Here is a 15,317-nt window from a genome sequence, read left to right on the forward strand (position 1 = left end):
TTAGGTTGGGACAGTGTCTCTAGCACCACCTTTCTTGGGATGGTCAAGGGATAATATTCTTCAGAACTGTGGAACCAAAGGAGGCCCTGTTCCTGGATGCCAAATGGACTTTGTAATGAGTGATAAAGGTATGTGGTTTTGCCCATGTTGCTGCAGCACAAATGGTATCAATAGGCAGTCTAGCCCGAAAGGTGGAAGAAGTTGCAATTCCCCTTGTAGAATGACCATTTATTTTGAGAAAGATCTTTGTTTTGAGATTTGTAAATGAAGGTTATACAATCTAAGAGCCATTTTGAAAGCGTCACTTTAGAAATTGAAGCACCTTTCTTTGAATCTGAAAATGATACAAATAGTTGGTCAGATTTTCTGAAGTCCTTTGTCCTATAAAAGTAGAAGCGTAATTGTCTATGTGCATCTAGTTGGTACAGCATCTATTCTGCCTTATTCTCATAGATAGGGAAAAACACTGGTAGCGCTATGGATTGGTTTAAAGTAGAGTCTAAACATACTTTGGGTAAAAAGGAAGAGAGTTTGTTCATAAGGATACTCTGTCTCTGTGGAAAATCATGTAGGGGGGCTTTACTGACAAGGTCTACAGTTCTGACGCCCTTCTAGCAGAAGTAATAGCTATCCAGAAGAATAGTTTTCCCAGACAAAAAATTGAGATCGCAGGATGATGCTGGCTCAAACGGAGGAAAGACAAAATTTAAGTCCCATTGTGCTGGAGGGTGGTCTTAATAAAAAGGTACCTTTAAAGGCGGCTTTGCATAGTCTGTGTGACATAATATTGAGGCCTGATTCACCTAAATGGAAACTGGATATCGCTGCTAACTGAACTCTAATAGTAGCTTTGGCTGCACCTTTATTGACTAGTTCTGCCAAGAACTCCAGAATGGAAGCTACTGGGGCATAAAAATGATCAATGTGATTAGAGGTCCATGAAGAAATCTTTCCATTTGTTTGTATATATCTTTCTCGAAGTCTTATGAGAAGAAATAAGGATTTGTTTTACTGAAGAAAAGTTAGGGAGCCTGGCTATGGTTGAAATCAGAGCAGCCAAGCTGTCAACTTGAGTGATAGAAGAGAGGGATGGAGTGTTCCTGATGCACGAGTCAGAAGGTCCGGAACTGGGTCCAAAATCCAAGGGTCCTCCCAAAGATGAGGCCACAGGAAGGAGAACCAGATTTGACAAGGCCAGTAAGGGGCGATGAGTATCAAGTCCCTTCCCAAGCAATTGGCTTTCTGAAGAACTTTGGGTATTAATGGAAAGGGAGGAAAGGCGTAGAGGAGACATGAGGGCCAATCTTGTACAAGTACATCCCTTGGTGACTCCCTTGGAAGGGGGATAAAGGCAAAGTAGCTGCTGTATTTGGCATTCATGGATGTGGCAAAAAGGTCACAGCAAGGCTGGCCCCATTTGCGGAAAAATCTTTTCTGCTACTTCCTGTTTTAGGGACCACTCGTGAGGCATCAGAATCACTCTGCTGAGTCTGTCTGCTACCACGTTGGATTTCCCCAGGATGTGCTTTGCTATCGGAAAGCATTGGGAGGGGGTCGCCCACTGCCATACTCTCAGGGCCTCCCGGTAAAGGGGGTAAGATCTGGTTCCTCCTTGTTTGTTTATGTACCATACAACTAACATGTTGTCTGTCTGTACTGCAATAGTTCCCAGCGAAAGGGAGTCCTGGAATGCTTGCAATGCTAGAAGACCCACTCTCATCTCTAGGAAATTGATGTGCAAATAGGCCTCGTGATCCTGCCAAGTGCCTTGGACAGTCTTTCCCAGATAATGTCCCCCTCACTCCATCTGAGAAACGTCTGTGGTGACTGTGACTAATGGTTGGGGAAGGACAAAGGGTCGATCTAGTGTCACCTGAGTAGAGTAAAGCCACCAACGAAGGTCTTTTTTGCAACATTCCATTATCAATATCTTGTAGAACATAGGTAGTTCCTGCACTGACCACTGAGTGGACAGTAACCACTGGAGAATTCTCATGTGCAGATGTGCTAATGAAATCAAGTTTATTGCTACTGCCATAGTCCTCAAGACTTTTAGGACTGTCCTTGCTTGTGCTCTTTTCTTGGAAAGAAGATTTACAACTTGGCATTGTAGAACTTGTACCCTTTCTGAAGGGAGTTTGGCCATCATCTTTGTTGCATCTAGTTCTGCTCCTATAAAAATGATACTCAGAGGGCAGCAAGGCAGATTTTTTTTGTAGTTTATTGTGATCCCTAATTGAGAGCAGACACGCAAGGTGGAGTCTTCTCACTTTTGTTAGTAGATGCTTGGTGGTGGCAGTTAGGAGCCAGTCATCTAGGTATGGAAACACTTGGAATCTTAGGCGTCTCAAGTGAGCCATGAATACTGCCATACATTTGATGAACACTCTGGGGGCTGTAGTGAAGCCAAAAGGCAGAGCCAGAAACTGGTAATGGCTGGCTCCCAGCTGAAAGCGCAGGTGTCTCCTGGATCACCTGTCCATTTTTATGTGGTAGTATGCATCATGGAGGTCTATCAAGCACATCCAATTGTCTTTTCCCAAAAAAGGGTGTATTCACTGCAGTGTTACTATCCAGAGCTTGGAGGTTTTTACAGATTTGTATAGGTTGCTGAAATTCAGATTTGGTCTCCAGTCCCCTATTTTCTTTGGAACTAAAAAGAACCTTAAGTAAGTTCCAGATCCTATTTGGTCTGCGGGAACTGTTTGGATGACTCTTGTCTAGCAACAATTTGTATTTCTAGAGTTGCCTCTTCCCTTTCACTGGGTGGAATGTCTGGGATTTTTTTCATGTTTGGGACGGGGTAGGCAAAGGGTATGGAGTAACCTCTGGATATGATGCTTTGTGCCCATTTGTCTTTTGCCATTTGTTGCCAGGCTTCTGGGTACAAAAGATAAGCAGCCCCCGACTGCCTCCAGAGATGGACAGGCGGGCCTCCTTCTCAGGAGCTCTGAAAGGGCTTACTAAAGAAAGATTTTCTGTCGTCCTGATTCTGTGGACCCCCTCTGCCACATGGTCGGCATCTTCCTTTAGCAGTTCCCCCTCTGTCCCGGGGGAAGAATCAACACGTGTGTCATGGAATGCTCTGGAATTTTCAAAACCACATTTTCCCACTACCTTTCTAACCTCTGGGGTAAGGTCTGGACTCCTACAGCAGAGAGAGTCTTTCCTTCCTGTTCACACCTGGTTAGTATGTCCTTGACTTTAGACCAGGACAAGGACGAGTCATCAAACGGGGCATTCACAAAGGAAGATTTAAAGGGTTCTGCAAAGTCACACAAGCACATCCAGGAATGTCTTAAGGAAATTCCTGAACCCGATGCTCTGCTCGCTCCATCCGGTGCATAAGAAATCAGTCCCATGGAGGAGATGGCCACAGAATTTAAGGTAGAGAACTGAGAGGGAACTTTTTCTGATGCCCCTACTACTGAACCTTGGAGAGCATCTCCTAGCTCTTTCAGGAGATTTCTCTGTAACCTTGTGAAGCGAGTCAGGTAATTCTGTGACCTAACAGCAAAGGTCACTGAAGAAAAAATGTGCTTTCCATAACTGTTCATAATGCGAGACTCCTTGTTCGGTGGATGGACAAAAGTCGTCTCTGACCGTTCCTTCTTGGTGGCTGCTGCCACCATCATAGCATCTACTGAGACTCCCTTTGTTAGGAAATTTTTGTCTGACGGGGAGGTAAACTTATTTGGCCTCAGAGGAACTGGTTCCACAAAATCTGGAGACTCCCATGCCTTTTGAGAAACTAAATCCATAAGTTTGTCGAAAGGCGGAGACACCCAAGGGGAGGAAGGGTGAGATCCTAAAGCCTTCAGGTACACAGACTCCTCCACTGAAGGGTTGGTGGACTTCCAGCCGCCTCTGTTTAATTATTCCCAAAATGTCGCCAAAGGAGACATTGTCAGGAGGCGACCATGGGGAACCTTCGGCATCATCAAGGTCCATATCCAAAGTGACGGACTCCTCTGGGGAGTCTAAATGCTTCCTCTTGCATAACCTCTTCTGAGGGACCTCTTCGGAGGGGTACTCTGGAGAGGTTTCAGAAGAGAGGGGGCACCCTGTGGGGCATCCAGAGGCTTAGGATTTCTATGTCCCTGTGGATGCATGGGTAGAGAGGCAGACACCGGTGCCTCTGGGGGAAAAATGCCCAGACTGGAGTGGAGCTGCCTGTGGGGACAGCACTCTCATCACCTCGAAGGCCCCCCACAGGCCTGATCCAAAGAAACCTCCAGCTCCGAGGAACACGAGGGAATCCTCAGAATCAAGGGGGACAGCTCCAAGGCTGATGTAGGAGCCAAGCTCACTCAAGCTGATGCCATTTGAGAGAAGTTCCCCGGACCCAACTAGAGAGCGTCGGCTCCTAGACTCGAGTTCTGATGGAACAGAGGACTGAGCAATCTTCAGATCTGATGATCCTGTGATAGGTCTCTATTCCAATGGTTCTACCAAGATCAGCTCCAAGGTTGGCTCGGAGGAGGAATAGGTACAGCAGGGGAGGGTTTGGTAGGATCAGAGGCCCTCACGGTTGGATTCAATAACAGTTTGGCAAGCACTGGTGTAAGAGTCTCTGCACCACCCGATCCACGTCATCATCAGACAGGCTCTTGGAAGATCGAGTCGAGGGGGCAGGAGATTTAGAAGGCTGAAGTAATGGTGACCTCAGAGATGGAGCTACTGGTTCCAATTCAGGGGACTGGCACCGTAACTGAAATTCCATTGGCACAGCGACTGATGGGACCGAAGTGGAAGGCCTCTCGGAACAGACAGCCTTTAGATCCGGAGAGGATACTTCAGCCACTTTTTTGGATGGCTCCGAGAAAGCGCTAGAAGATTAATTGCCAGACTTTGAAGGACCTGAACCTTCTTGAATCACTTTGGCTAAGGGGGTTTTCAAAAGGCCTCTTAAAATCAGTTTGTTTTTGCGTTCCAACAAAGCCCTGTGGCTGAAGGAGTGACAAATTGCACAGGACTCTTGCAGGTGAATGGCTCCTAAATAATGGACACAAATTGTACACCTGTCTGTAAGGGACATATTTTGTCCACATTCTTCACACTTTTTGAAGCCAGAGGGTTTAGAATCCTTAAAAGACATAACTACTACTGATCAGTAACAAGAAAGGAAATGCCCAACAATCAAATATATATATATATATATATATACACACACACACACACACACACACACACACACACACACACACACACACACATACACACAAAATTTATTTTTTAAACACCACCACCACCAATAGTAACAATTAATAACTAAACCTAACTCTAACTGAAAGGAAAGGTTGGCAGAGCCCTCTAACTTAAATGGGCTATGCCCAGAGGAGACAGAAAGGGAGGGGGAAACCCTCCAAGTTAAATGGGTCTTGGTAGATTAAGTCAAACAAACCAACCTGTAAGAATCAAAAAAGGGAAAAGGAAAGCCCTCTAACTAAAAATGGGCTGTTTGAATTTTTGATTTTAAGCTGGAATGGGGAAAGAAGGCCTTACAGAAAAAAAGATTGCTAACAGCAGTTCAAACACAAAGCCGCAGAAAATACCAACAGCAAGTCCAAGCGGTTATTAATACTAAAACACACTACAAAAACAGACTAGAAAAAAATAATTTTCTTCCAAAAAGGAGAAGAAATTGTACTTAGCCACAGCCAGATCTGGGGAGCCTTCCTAGTGCATGATGGGATAGGGGATAGTCACGAGATAATGAAAGACCTCGAGCTGGTGTACATGGCAGAGTCAGATCCAAACCCAACCTGCTAAGAACAAAGGTGAGAGAGGACAACATCACATCTAAATTTATCTTTCAAGATGCCAATAACACTCTTGGTAAACTTAGCAAAGAACTTTGCAGCATGATCAAATCAACCAAAGCCAGATACGAGATAAAAACAGCCACCCAGGCAAAGGATAACCACAATGCCTTCTTTAGCTATGTTAGAAATCTCAGAAACAATGCGCAGCCCTGACAATTCAAATGGTTACCGCTCAAGGGATCTCAAATTTTTTTTCAACATGAACAGAACATGTCGGAGGGATAGGCATGTATCACAGAATATTTCTTCTACTCCACATAGAGCAAGCACTAGGTCTTACTCTATTCAACTGTAATTTAGATGAATGGATGGGACTCTGCAAACTCATTCTCTGTTTAGCATCCATGTCCCTTATGAACAAAGGCAACAAGTAAATGTCTCAATATATCACTGTTCTACCTGTATCTCGGTAATCTGTAGGCAAATCAAATAAACAATCCACAACACTGATTGTATTAAAAGTTTGTCTGCCAAAATTGCATGAGATCTTTTACTATTTGTCGATTAAATGTTCAGTACTAAAAACTACCGTGGGAATAGGATTGTTAAGAACTTCACAAATCAATATCCTAGTAAGTACCTATGGCACTATAATCCTGCATATGCATATCATATGATCAGTAATGTGCAAAGGGTAGATCAGAGAGAGACAGGCTGTCCATCCAAATCAGAAGTGCATACAAATCTATCACTGGAGTGCTGACAAAACAGTTACAACTAATGGAAAGGGGCTACACAAAAACATTCAAGAAAGAATGAGCCAGATGAAGAGAAAGGGTTAAGAGGAAGAAGACAGGGATGTAATGGAGGTAAAACAATGAATGCATTTAAAGGGCAGACAATATCGGCTGCTTCCCAGCACGAAACACAACCACAGAATACTAAAGCTATGAAACAATTCAAAGTATCAAGAAACTGACAAACATTTACAGGGATGGGTATGTTAACTGACAGCTAATTTTTTTGTAATGAAGCAAAAAAGGCAGTTAGTATGCAACTAATGCATTTATTGATTTGAGTAAAATGCTTGAGGATTTCTAGGGTTAAGAATTCCCATCAATATACCAAAGACAGGTTAACAGACTGCCAAGACAGGCCTGAAATGAGTTGAAAAAAATGCACCTTTCAAATTTAGGTTGTACTCTGAACAGCTTCTGAAAAATATACACTGTACATTGAAATAGTAGTTCACAGTGAAAAATCTGTTCCTGCAACTGTGGTACAAGGTTACATCATAGAGGAACAAGACTTTTATTTTAAGAGCAAGTTTAGGTAGTATCTGGACAGTGCAACGTACTTGCACAATTAGACTCATTTTCATACAAAAATATGTTACACATAGATGTCAATTTTACATCAACTTTAAGCATTTGTTTCATATTTCATTACAAAATGGGTAGCAGGAAAACAGGAAGTTTGTACCCTACAGTAAATTTTCTTAAGCTCATTCCTTTAAGTATGACGCTTCACATTTGCTATGAAAATGGTACACTGTGCCAAACAAAAAAAAAAAAAGATCAGGGACTAAACTGTGGAAAAACACCGTAAAATATTCAGGATACAGAAGGATCAAAATGTATTTTAGCAGTATAATTAAAAAAAAATACACGTATTGCATCCAAATATTTGACACTTTTACAAAAAAAAAACATAGAGAACTCCCACAATCTGTCTTAATTGTAAGTAAATTATGAATGAAAACTGATCACCATTTTAAAAGGGTGACTAGGCACTCATTTCCTAGAACAAAAAACAAAGGGTAAACTTTAAAATTATTTTAAGAGCTAATAAGGGAACAGGTTATTATGAAACTACTGCTTTATAAAATATGATTTCAAGCTCATCTTCAAGCAAATGGTTTCTCTGTCAGAACAATCTGCTAAATGTTTTCCTGGGTTCAGCAGAAACATTGGAAAAGGGCTGTCACATTCTGCACACTAACTAAAATATCTTTGAAAAAAGAATCCAGTTTGGATGTTTTACCTCATGATAAACATTTAAAACATTAAAAAGAAAAAAAAATGCAAAACAATGCTACACATGACAAGCTACACAAATATACACAGTCAGGTGAAGCCCATATATAGGTTACACAAAAGAGTGATGCTCAAAAATGCAGTCCAAAAGAAGAGCATGCTGCAAGTAGCAAAGATGTTTGCTGTAAATATTAGAAATTTCACCTTCTCCAAAATACTATTTACCGTATTTCTATAAAAGAATTCTTTTAAATACAAGCATGAAAGTCTCTTGATAACCACCTCTATAATTTATTATTTTACTTGTACTTTAGATATTTACACATGAAGCCACAGAAGTGCAACCAGTCTTAGGTTTGGAATGTGTACTGTGTTCCTTGCAGATGAAGGCAAATCCATGTTTCTTCTTGAACTTCTGCAGGAATCCATGTTCAAATGTAATACTTGAAATGTTGCTAATCAAGTTCAAAATGCTGTCCTGTACACCCTCCCCAAACAATTCAAATGCAGAGCTGGCAATTTATAACTGTGGTAATTTGTCAACAGGTGTATCAAACTTGAAGTCTGAAGGGAAGAGATCTGCAGCTCTGGGGTAAACAAGTCTATAAGACTGCCTGATTGTAACATCAGCAACACCAGCAATGTCACCAATTTCTGAAAAAAAGAAAAAAAAAACATTACTCAGTTAGGAATACACCAGAATTACTTCATCTGCACTTTATATCAGCTCTTATTCAGTTGTACTTGCATGAAGACAGACTTCTACAAGCACGTGCAACCCCTGACAAACACTGAAAGACAAAATTTACAGTGAAGCCTCTTTCCCCAAACACTGTGTGTGAGGGGTGGTATGAAACATTTGTGAAGAAAGACAAAAGGGACCAAGCGTAGGCAACATGATTCTTGACTTGCAAGGATTTCCTGCCAAGACTAACCAGAAATATTCAGCCCTGTTCTTACCTCACACTAATGATTCCAAGTACTGATCAATGTAAGGCCGTAATGGCCACAATATGGTACACAAATTAGTGAATCATAACAGTGTTATATTCTCCTTTTTCAGCTGAAGAGGATCCAAATTATTATGGCTTAATGAACTACCAACCTATTAAAAGAAAAAAAAAATGCTGAAGTGGACTAAAGGAAAAACTCAATGCATTACTGATGGGTCTTTTGCAAATCATCTGCTTACTGAAATCTTCCAAGTGATCCAGGGCACATTTGGTATTGACATTTTCCAAGTCAAACTGCTACATATTAAATACATGTGAAACTCTCTTATGAAAAATGAGATACATTCCTCCAATGTCAGTTTATGTACACAAGGACCTTCCATTGATGGGGTTCATTTTTTTACCCATCACCATTTGGCATTTTTCCCTAAGATACCAGTATTTAGAGATGCCTGCGAGTCTACATCAATGCACACTGTGACACAACATGCCCACTACATAAGCATGTAAATTTCCCCAGGCTTACTGGCTCACCCAAGCCACTGCCAAGCACCTTACACTGATAAAAAGAAAATTTGACATCATCATTAAACAGAGAATACATAAACATATGCTTCCTGAGCTTAAAGGGAATTCCAGCAGCCAAGGCTGGGAGGACAGAACACCACCTTCAGACAGATGACAGATCAATCAATACGGGTCCTCTCACAGTTCAACTGATAAAATAGATGCGTATGTTACATATACTAAGGACCTTCCTTGATGTGTCAAATCTTAGACAGTGACAGACAGACTGGGAGATTTAGAATGGTCGCATAACAAAGAGCTCAGAGAGGCAAATCCTGCATTAAAGATGTCTAAATTGCACTCCAGAGTCATGGTCAACACAGTAATATGTGGCTAAACTGATCAAGTGGCACAAAATAAGAAGCGGTGCTGGTGGCAGCACAGATGTCTGCCATGGAGATATTCTTGAAGAAGGCACTGGTGGCAAACTCCAGTAGTAGAGTAAACCCTGACTGCTGCATTTACCAAGAGGTAACTAGCCACCTGATGGCAAAGTGCAGCTGGAAATCCACTTGGAATGCATCTTATTTGGCATATATGAGACCTTCTTTTTATGATGCAAAGGTGGCGCAGCAGTTAAGTTTTCCTAAAGTCACGTACTTGCCTCAGATAACACACAAGCTGCTTTGTGCACATTCAAGGTATGAAGAGCCCACTATCAGATGGTTTACACCTTGGAGACGACAACAGGGATATGGACAGACTGGTTCAGTGGCAAATTAAAAACCACCTTCATATTTTATTGGTTCCAAATTACTTTCTCAGTTCTTCAACAACTTGCTAGCACAGTCCTTCTAGCCCATAACCAACTGTAAAATAAGCACTGATAAACTATACAAGCCCTTTAGTATGGGAACTTGGGAGCAAATGTAGAACCCATCTGGTTGACAATGGAACTGCACGGATGCCTCACTATCTGACAATCTAAGCCAACATGGAGAAGGTAGAAAGTAGATCTTACCAATAGGGATGACTGAAAGTAGGCTGAAATTTGCTGGAGAGACTGGCAAAGGAACCACGGTACTGGTACTAAAGAGGGGAAGCCAACAGAGTGGGATAAGGCCAAGCAAAGTTTGGACTGCAGGTTAGAGACTGCCTTCCCTACCAGTGATCACTATCAGAGTGCAGGCAAAAAGTAAGGGGCACGGGAGTGCTAAGTGAAAGACCAGTTCTGGTAGAGTTATTAGTAAAGTCAAATCCACAACAGCAGTTGATGTTAAAAAGGGGATACACACTAGGGTATACAATATACTGCATAACTACAAGAATCAATCAGAAGAGCTTAGCAAAGCTTGGGAACAGAGAGAGACTGGAAAGGCAATTTACAAAGGAACAATGAGAAGCTGCCTACATGGCTCCCAAGTATAAAAGGTTTATGATTTTTGCTTGGACATATTGCACAGGTACTGTTATAACCCAAGTACACTTCAGGGAAATGTTCCTAATGTAGACATCAAATTCTGAAGGTGTGATGGAAAATGGTAATGGCAGGCATGTTATTTAGGAGTGCAATGAGCTGGACAATTTTAAAAACTTCCTACAGAGTGCTTTGTCAGAAATTTTGGGGGGAGGAAATGGCTGTATCTAAGGAAATGATTATGAGCTGGGACACAAGATCTGAATTGACTATACATAGTACGGCCTTAGTCTAATGTTATTGGCTGCCAAAAAAGCAATTGCTAGAAAATGGAAATCAAAATATAAATCTAATATAACTGAAGTGCTGAATATTGTAAAACTGGATTAAATAATTAGAGGGGGGATCTTTAGAAAAGGTAAGGAGTAAATAACATATAAATAAATAAAATTGATGGGAACAATGCATGCAGTATTGGATTGGGGTTGTGGATGAATGGATGGAATACATGCAGTATAATGCTCAGGAGGAGGAGTGAGGTTTAAAGGAAGGTAGGACATGAGCAAATTATGTAATGTTGAAGTGAATAACTGTTAAAGAAAAATGAAATGTATAATGCAGCAGTATGAAAAATGCTAGTATTGTTGATTTTTTTCTGTTAATATATGCGTGCCAATGTCTTGAAAGAATTCAATATAGTTTTGTTAAAAAAATGCTACAGTGACTGTAGTCTGCCCAGCCCTGGCAGAGACAGTCATCAGCAGTAAATACCGAGCAAAGATAATGACTCCTCTAATAAATAAAACATTCTTAACTAGAAATCCAGAAGCCTTTAAGTAAAAGGCTAAATGGAGAGTATGCATTTTGGTTATGCTGTAACACATGCTTGTAAATGTACAATGTCTTCAAAACAGGCAATGGTGGGACAGACATAGTAAAAATTGTACAGCAACATTAAATATTTTATACTTTTATGGCCAACATTACTCTTGCATAAATGCTAGTGATCATAGGGACTTTGTTGGTGCCACAGGGAGGTTCATTTTATTAAGTCAACATATTAGGCTTCATGACAGGAATGGATAAACAGTGCTACAAGTGGGAATAAGTTAAAATGCTCCTTTATGAGGTTTATCATATCTCTAAAGATACTAAGCTCAGGGAAGGAAATATGAGGACACATTCATCCTCATTACAATGAAGCCAAGGGAAGAGTGAACCTGATTAGTTTACGCTACATCCTCAGTCTGACTGGATGGGCTGCATTTTTCATCTCTACTTGACTCAAAAAGTAGACGCCAGAACAGTGGTTGGGATTCAGGTGGATTTATGAGTACCAACAGACAGGAACCAAAGTAAGACAAACTAGTGAAAAACAAAAAGACAGCTTGGAAACACCAAAGCAGTTCTCTCTCAGTTTAATTCTCTTTCAGTTTAATGAAGTGCTTTTCGTCTTGCACATGTGGCAAGACTTCATCAGAAACTGAAGCAATTGATTCAGTTGTTGATGATAGTCGGGGGGGGGGGCACGCTTACTCTTTTACTTGAGCAACTTGAGTTAAGTTGGCAAATACGCACTGGGGCAATGTTTTACCCGGGTTTGAATGAGACAATATCTTTAAACAGTATACTGAAGTTGAAAAATCTTAAAAGTTAATGTGTGTATGCATTTTTATAAAATGCGTTCATATTTGTGATACCTGACTATTTGACTCGGATATGTAAGTTTGACTTCTTAGTTAACTAAGTAATATCATATTTTGAGAGTCAACACAATAATTCGAGATATAGTATTGTTAGTATATGTATGTTTGTATATATATTTCTATCACTATTACAGGTAAAAATTCTGAAGGAAGGGAAGGGTTGAAATGTTCTAAAATATCGTCAGTCATATTCATTTTTAAAAAATGTTTTAAGTAGCAATAATGTGGATGTGCCTTTAAGACACAAGATTTTAATTAGAAGTGTCGTGACAAAAAGGGTGTGTATATATTGTTTGTGTTGAAGTTTGTTCAGTTTCTGATGTGCAAGACGAAAAGCGCTTCATTAAACTGAAAGAGAATTAAACAGAGAGAATTTGCTTTGGTGTTTCCAAGCTGTCTTTTTGTTTTTCACGGATTTATGAGTACAGCAGAGTACTCTTTAGCAGATCTTCTGTAACCATGCTATAAAGGAAAAGTACAGTTTTGTACCTACCATAAATGTAGATGTTCGAAGATCCACATTGCTGCAGTCCTTACACTTGGGTAGTCCGCTGTCCTCGGTCGGCCCGAATATCAAAGTATAAGGCTGACGTCGGTCAGGGCGCATTTGACTGACATCAGGACGTCAGGGTACAAATGCGCATGACCGACGTCATATCCTCAGTCTTTTCTTGCCCCAGATGTCAGAAGACCCTAAAAATAAAGGTCAAAACCAAAAGACAGCAAACAACCAACCAACCACCCTTGCACTAACTATATGTACAATATATACAATATACACAAAATGTACAACCCAACCCACACAACCACCTCTAACTACAAAGAGGAGGGAGGGTAAATTGGACTGCAGCAATGTGGATCTTCGAACATCTACATTTATGGTAGGTACAAAACTGTACTATGTTCTTCATCTCACATTGCTGCAGTCCTTACACTTGGGTAGAATCCCAAAGCAGAGGTAAGGGAGGATGGCTAACTACAAGGAAGCAGGAGCTGCCAAAATGCCCTGCAAAACAGCAGTGGCAAAACCAGCCCTGGACTTAGAGTAAAGTGGCAGGTGATAATGCCTAGAGAAAGTATGCACAGAACTCCAAGTAGCTGCCTCCAAAATATCCTTGGTTGCCACTCCCCTCAAAAAAGCTGTTGAAGTGGCAGTAGCCCTAGTGGAATGAGGCCTAATCCCAGCTGGAATCTCCTTGCCATGATGGGAATAACAGAAAGCAATGCAAAACCCAATCCACTTAGAAATAGTTTGTTTTGATACAGGCTTGCCCTGAGAACTCAAAGCAAAAGAAACAAACAACTGCTGAGACTGCCTGAACCCTTTAGTTCTGTCCAAATAATAACGCAACTGCCTGTGGACATCTAAAGTGTGCAAAATCTTTTCCCCTTTATTTTGGGGATTTGCATAAAAAGTAGGCAAATGAATAGTTTGGTTTAAAGCCACACTAGAAACCACCTTAGGCATAAAGGAAGGATTAGTGCGTAATGATACCCTATCCTTATGGAAAATCAAGAAAGGCTCAACCGCCATAAGGGCATGTAATTCAGAAACCCTTCTTGCAGAGGTAATGGCCAACAAAAAGCAGTCTTCCATGATAAATATTTCAACTCAGCAGTAGCTGCAGGCTCAAAAGGTTGTAGAGTGAGTTTCTCCAACACAAAATTGAGATCCCAAGCAGGAGTAGGAGCTCTTCGTGGGGGTCTTATATTCTTTGCCCCTCTAAGAAATTGCTTGAACAAAGGATGAGAAAACAATGGTGGGTTGCAATCATAGTGAGCTGAAATTGCTGCAGCATGAACTTTAATAGAAGAGAAAGACAAACCTTTGTCTAGTAACTCAGTAAGATATTGAAGAGCCACATACAAATTAGGCTCAGAAACATCAAAATCTTTTGCTGCACTCCAAAACAAATATCTCTTCCATTTGTCTGTGTACACTTTCCTTGTACTAGGCCTCCTAGCTTCCAAAATAACATTCAAAACTTGCTGAGGAAGTGGAGGCCCACTATGGTTCAAAACAGAATATGCCAGGCTGTTAGGTGCAGAGAGTGAAGCTTGACATTTAGCAAATGGCTGTCCTCCTGCGACAACAGGTGTGGAATCGAAGGCAAAGGCCATGGAGGCTTCCGTACCAGACTTCTCAGCAATGGGTACCAGTGTTGTCGAGGCCAATCCGGAGCTATTAAAATCATCCTTGGCTTGTCCTGTCTGACCTTTAGAAGTACCTTTGGGAGGAGAGGCAGAGGTGGAAAGGCATACACATGAAGATTGCTCCAATTGAAAGAAAGAGCATCCACTCTCCAAGCTGTGGGATGAAACCTTTTTGTGCAAAACCTTGGCAGCTGATGGTTTAGTGGAGAAGCGAACAGATCTATGTCTGGAGTTCCCCATGACACTGTCAATTTCTGAAATACATGAGGATCCAATTTCCACTCGTGGGGATCCATAATTCGTCTGCTCAACACATCTGCTAAGGAGTTCTGTGCTCCTGGCAGAAACCTTGCCTGAAGATTGAGCTGTAAACTGAGAGCAGTCTCCCACAAAATTATTGCTTGTCTGCATAGAGGATAAGAATGCGTTCCCCCTTGCTTGTTGATGTACCACATGACAGTTGTGTTGTCTGTTAGAATCAACACCTGCCCTGGAAGAAGTAATTACTTGAAAGCAATTAATGCAAACTGGACTGCTAACATCTCCTTCATGTTGATATGTAGATGTTGTAGTCTGACAGGCCACTTGTTTTGTATCCACTTTCCATTTAGATGAGCTCCCCAAGCTTTGTCTGAGGCATCTGTCGTTAGAATCTGACTCGCCTCTGGCCGGGTCACAGAGAGTCCCTTGTTTAGGTGACATTCCTGAGCCCACCACAAAAATTCCTTTTGAATGCAAGGTATTATTTGAATGACAGTGTCCAGATCCTGGCAGTGCTG

The 15,317-nt window shown here is 41.2% G+C and overlaps 1 protein-coding gene across 1 annotated transcript in view; it reads right to left on the minus strand.

The window, feature by feature from the left end:
- Positions 1–6,811: 6,811 nt before the first annotated feature.
- Positions 6,812–15,317, minus strand: part of GTF2B (general transcription factor IIB) — a 903,336-nt gene continuing 894,830 nt past the window's right edge. The window contains exon 7 of the mRNA XM_044085633.1: positions 6,812–8,455. Coding sequence (XP_043941568.1) covers positions 8,322–8,455 — 134 coding nt within the window. The 3' untranslated portion in view covers positions 6,812–8,321. The remainder of the gene's footprint in view (positions 8,456–15,317) is intronic.

Source organism: Protopterus annectens, chromosome 10.part0 (genome assembly GCF_019279795.1).
Source record: "Protopterus annectens isolate FY-2018-M chromosome 10.part0, PAN1.0, whole genome shotgun sequence".
Classification (NCBI taxonomy): domain Eukaryota; kingdom Metazoa; phylum Chordata; order Ceratodontiformes; family Protopteridae; genus Protopterus; species Protopterus annectens.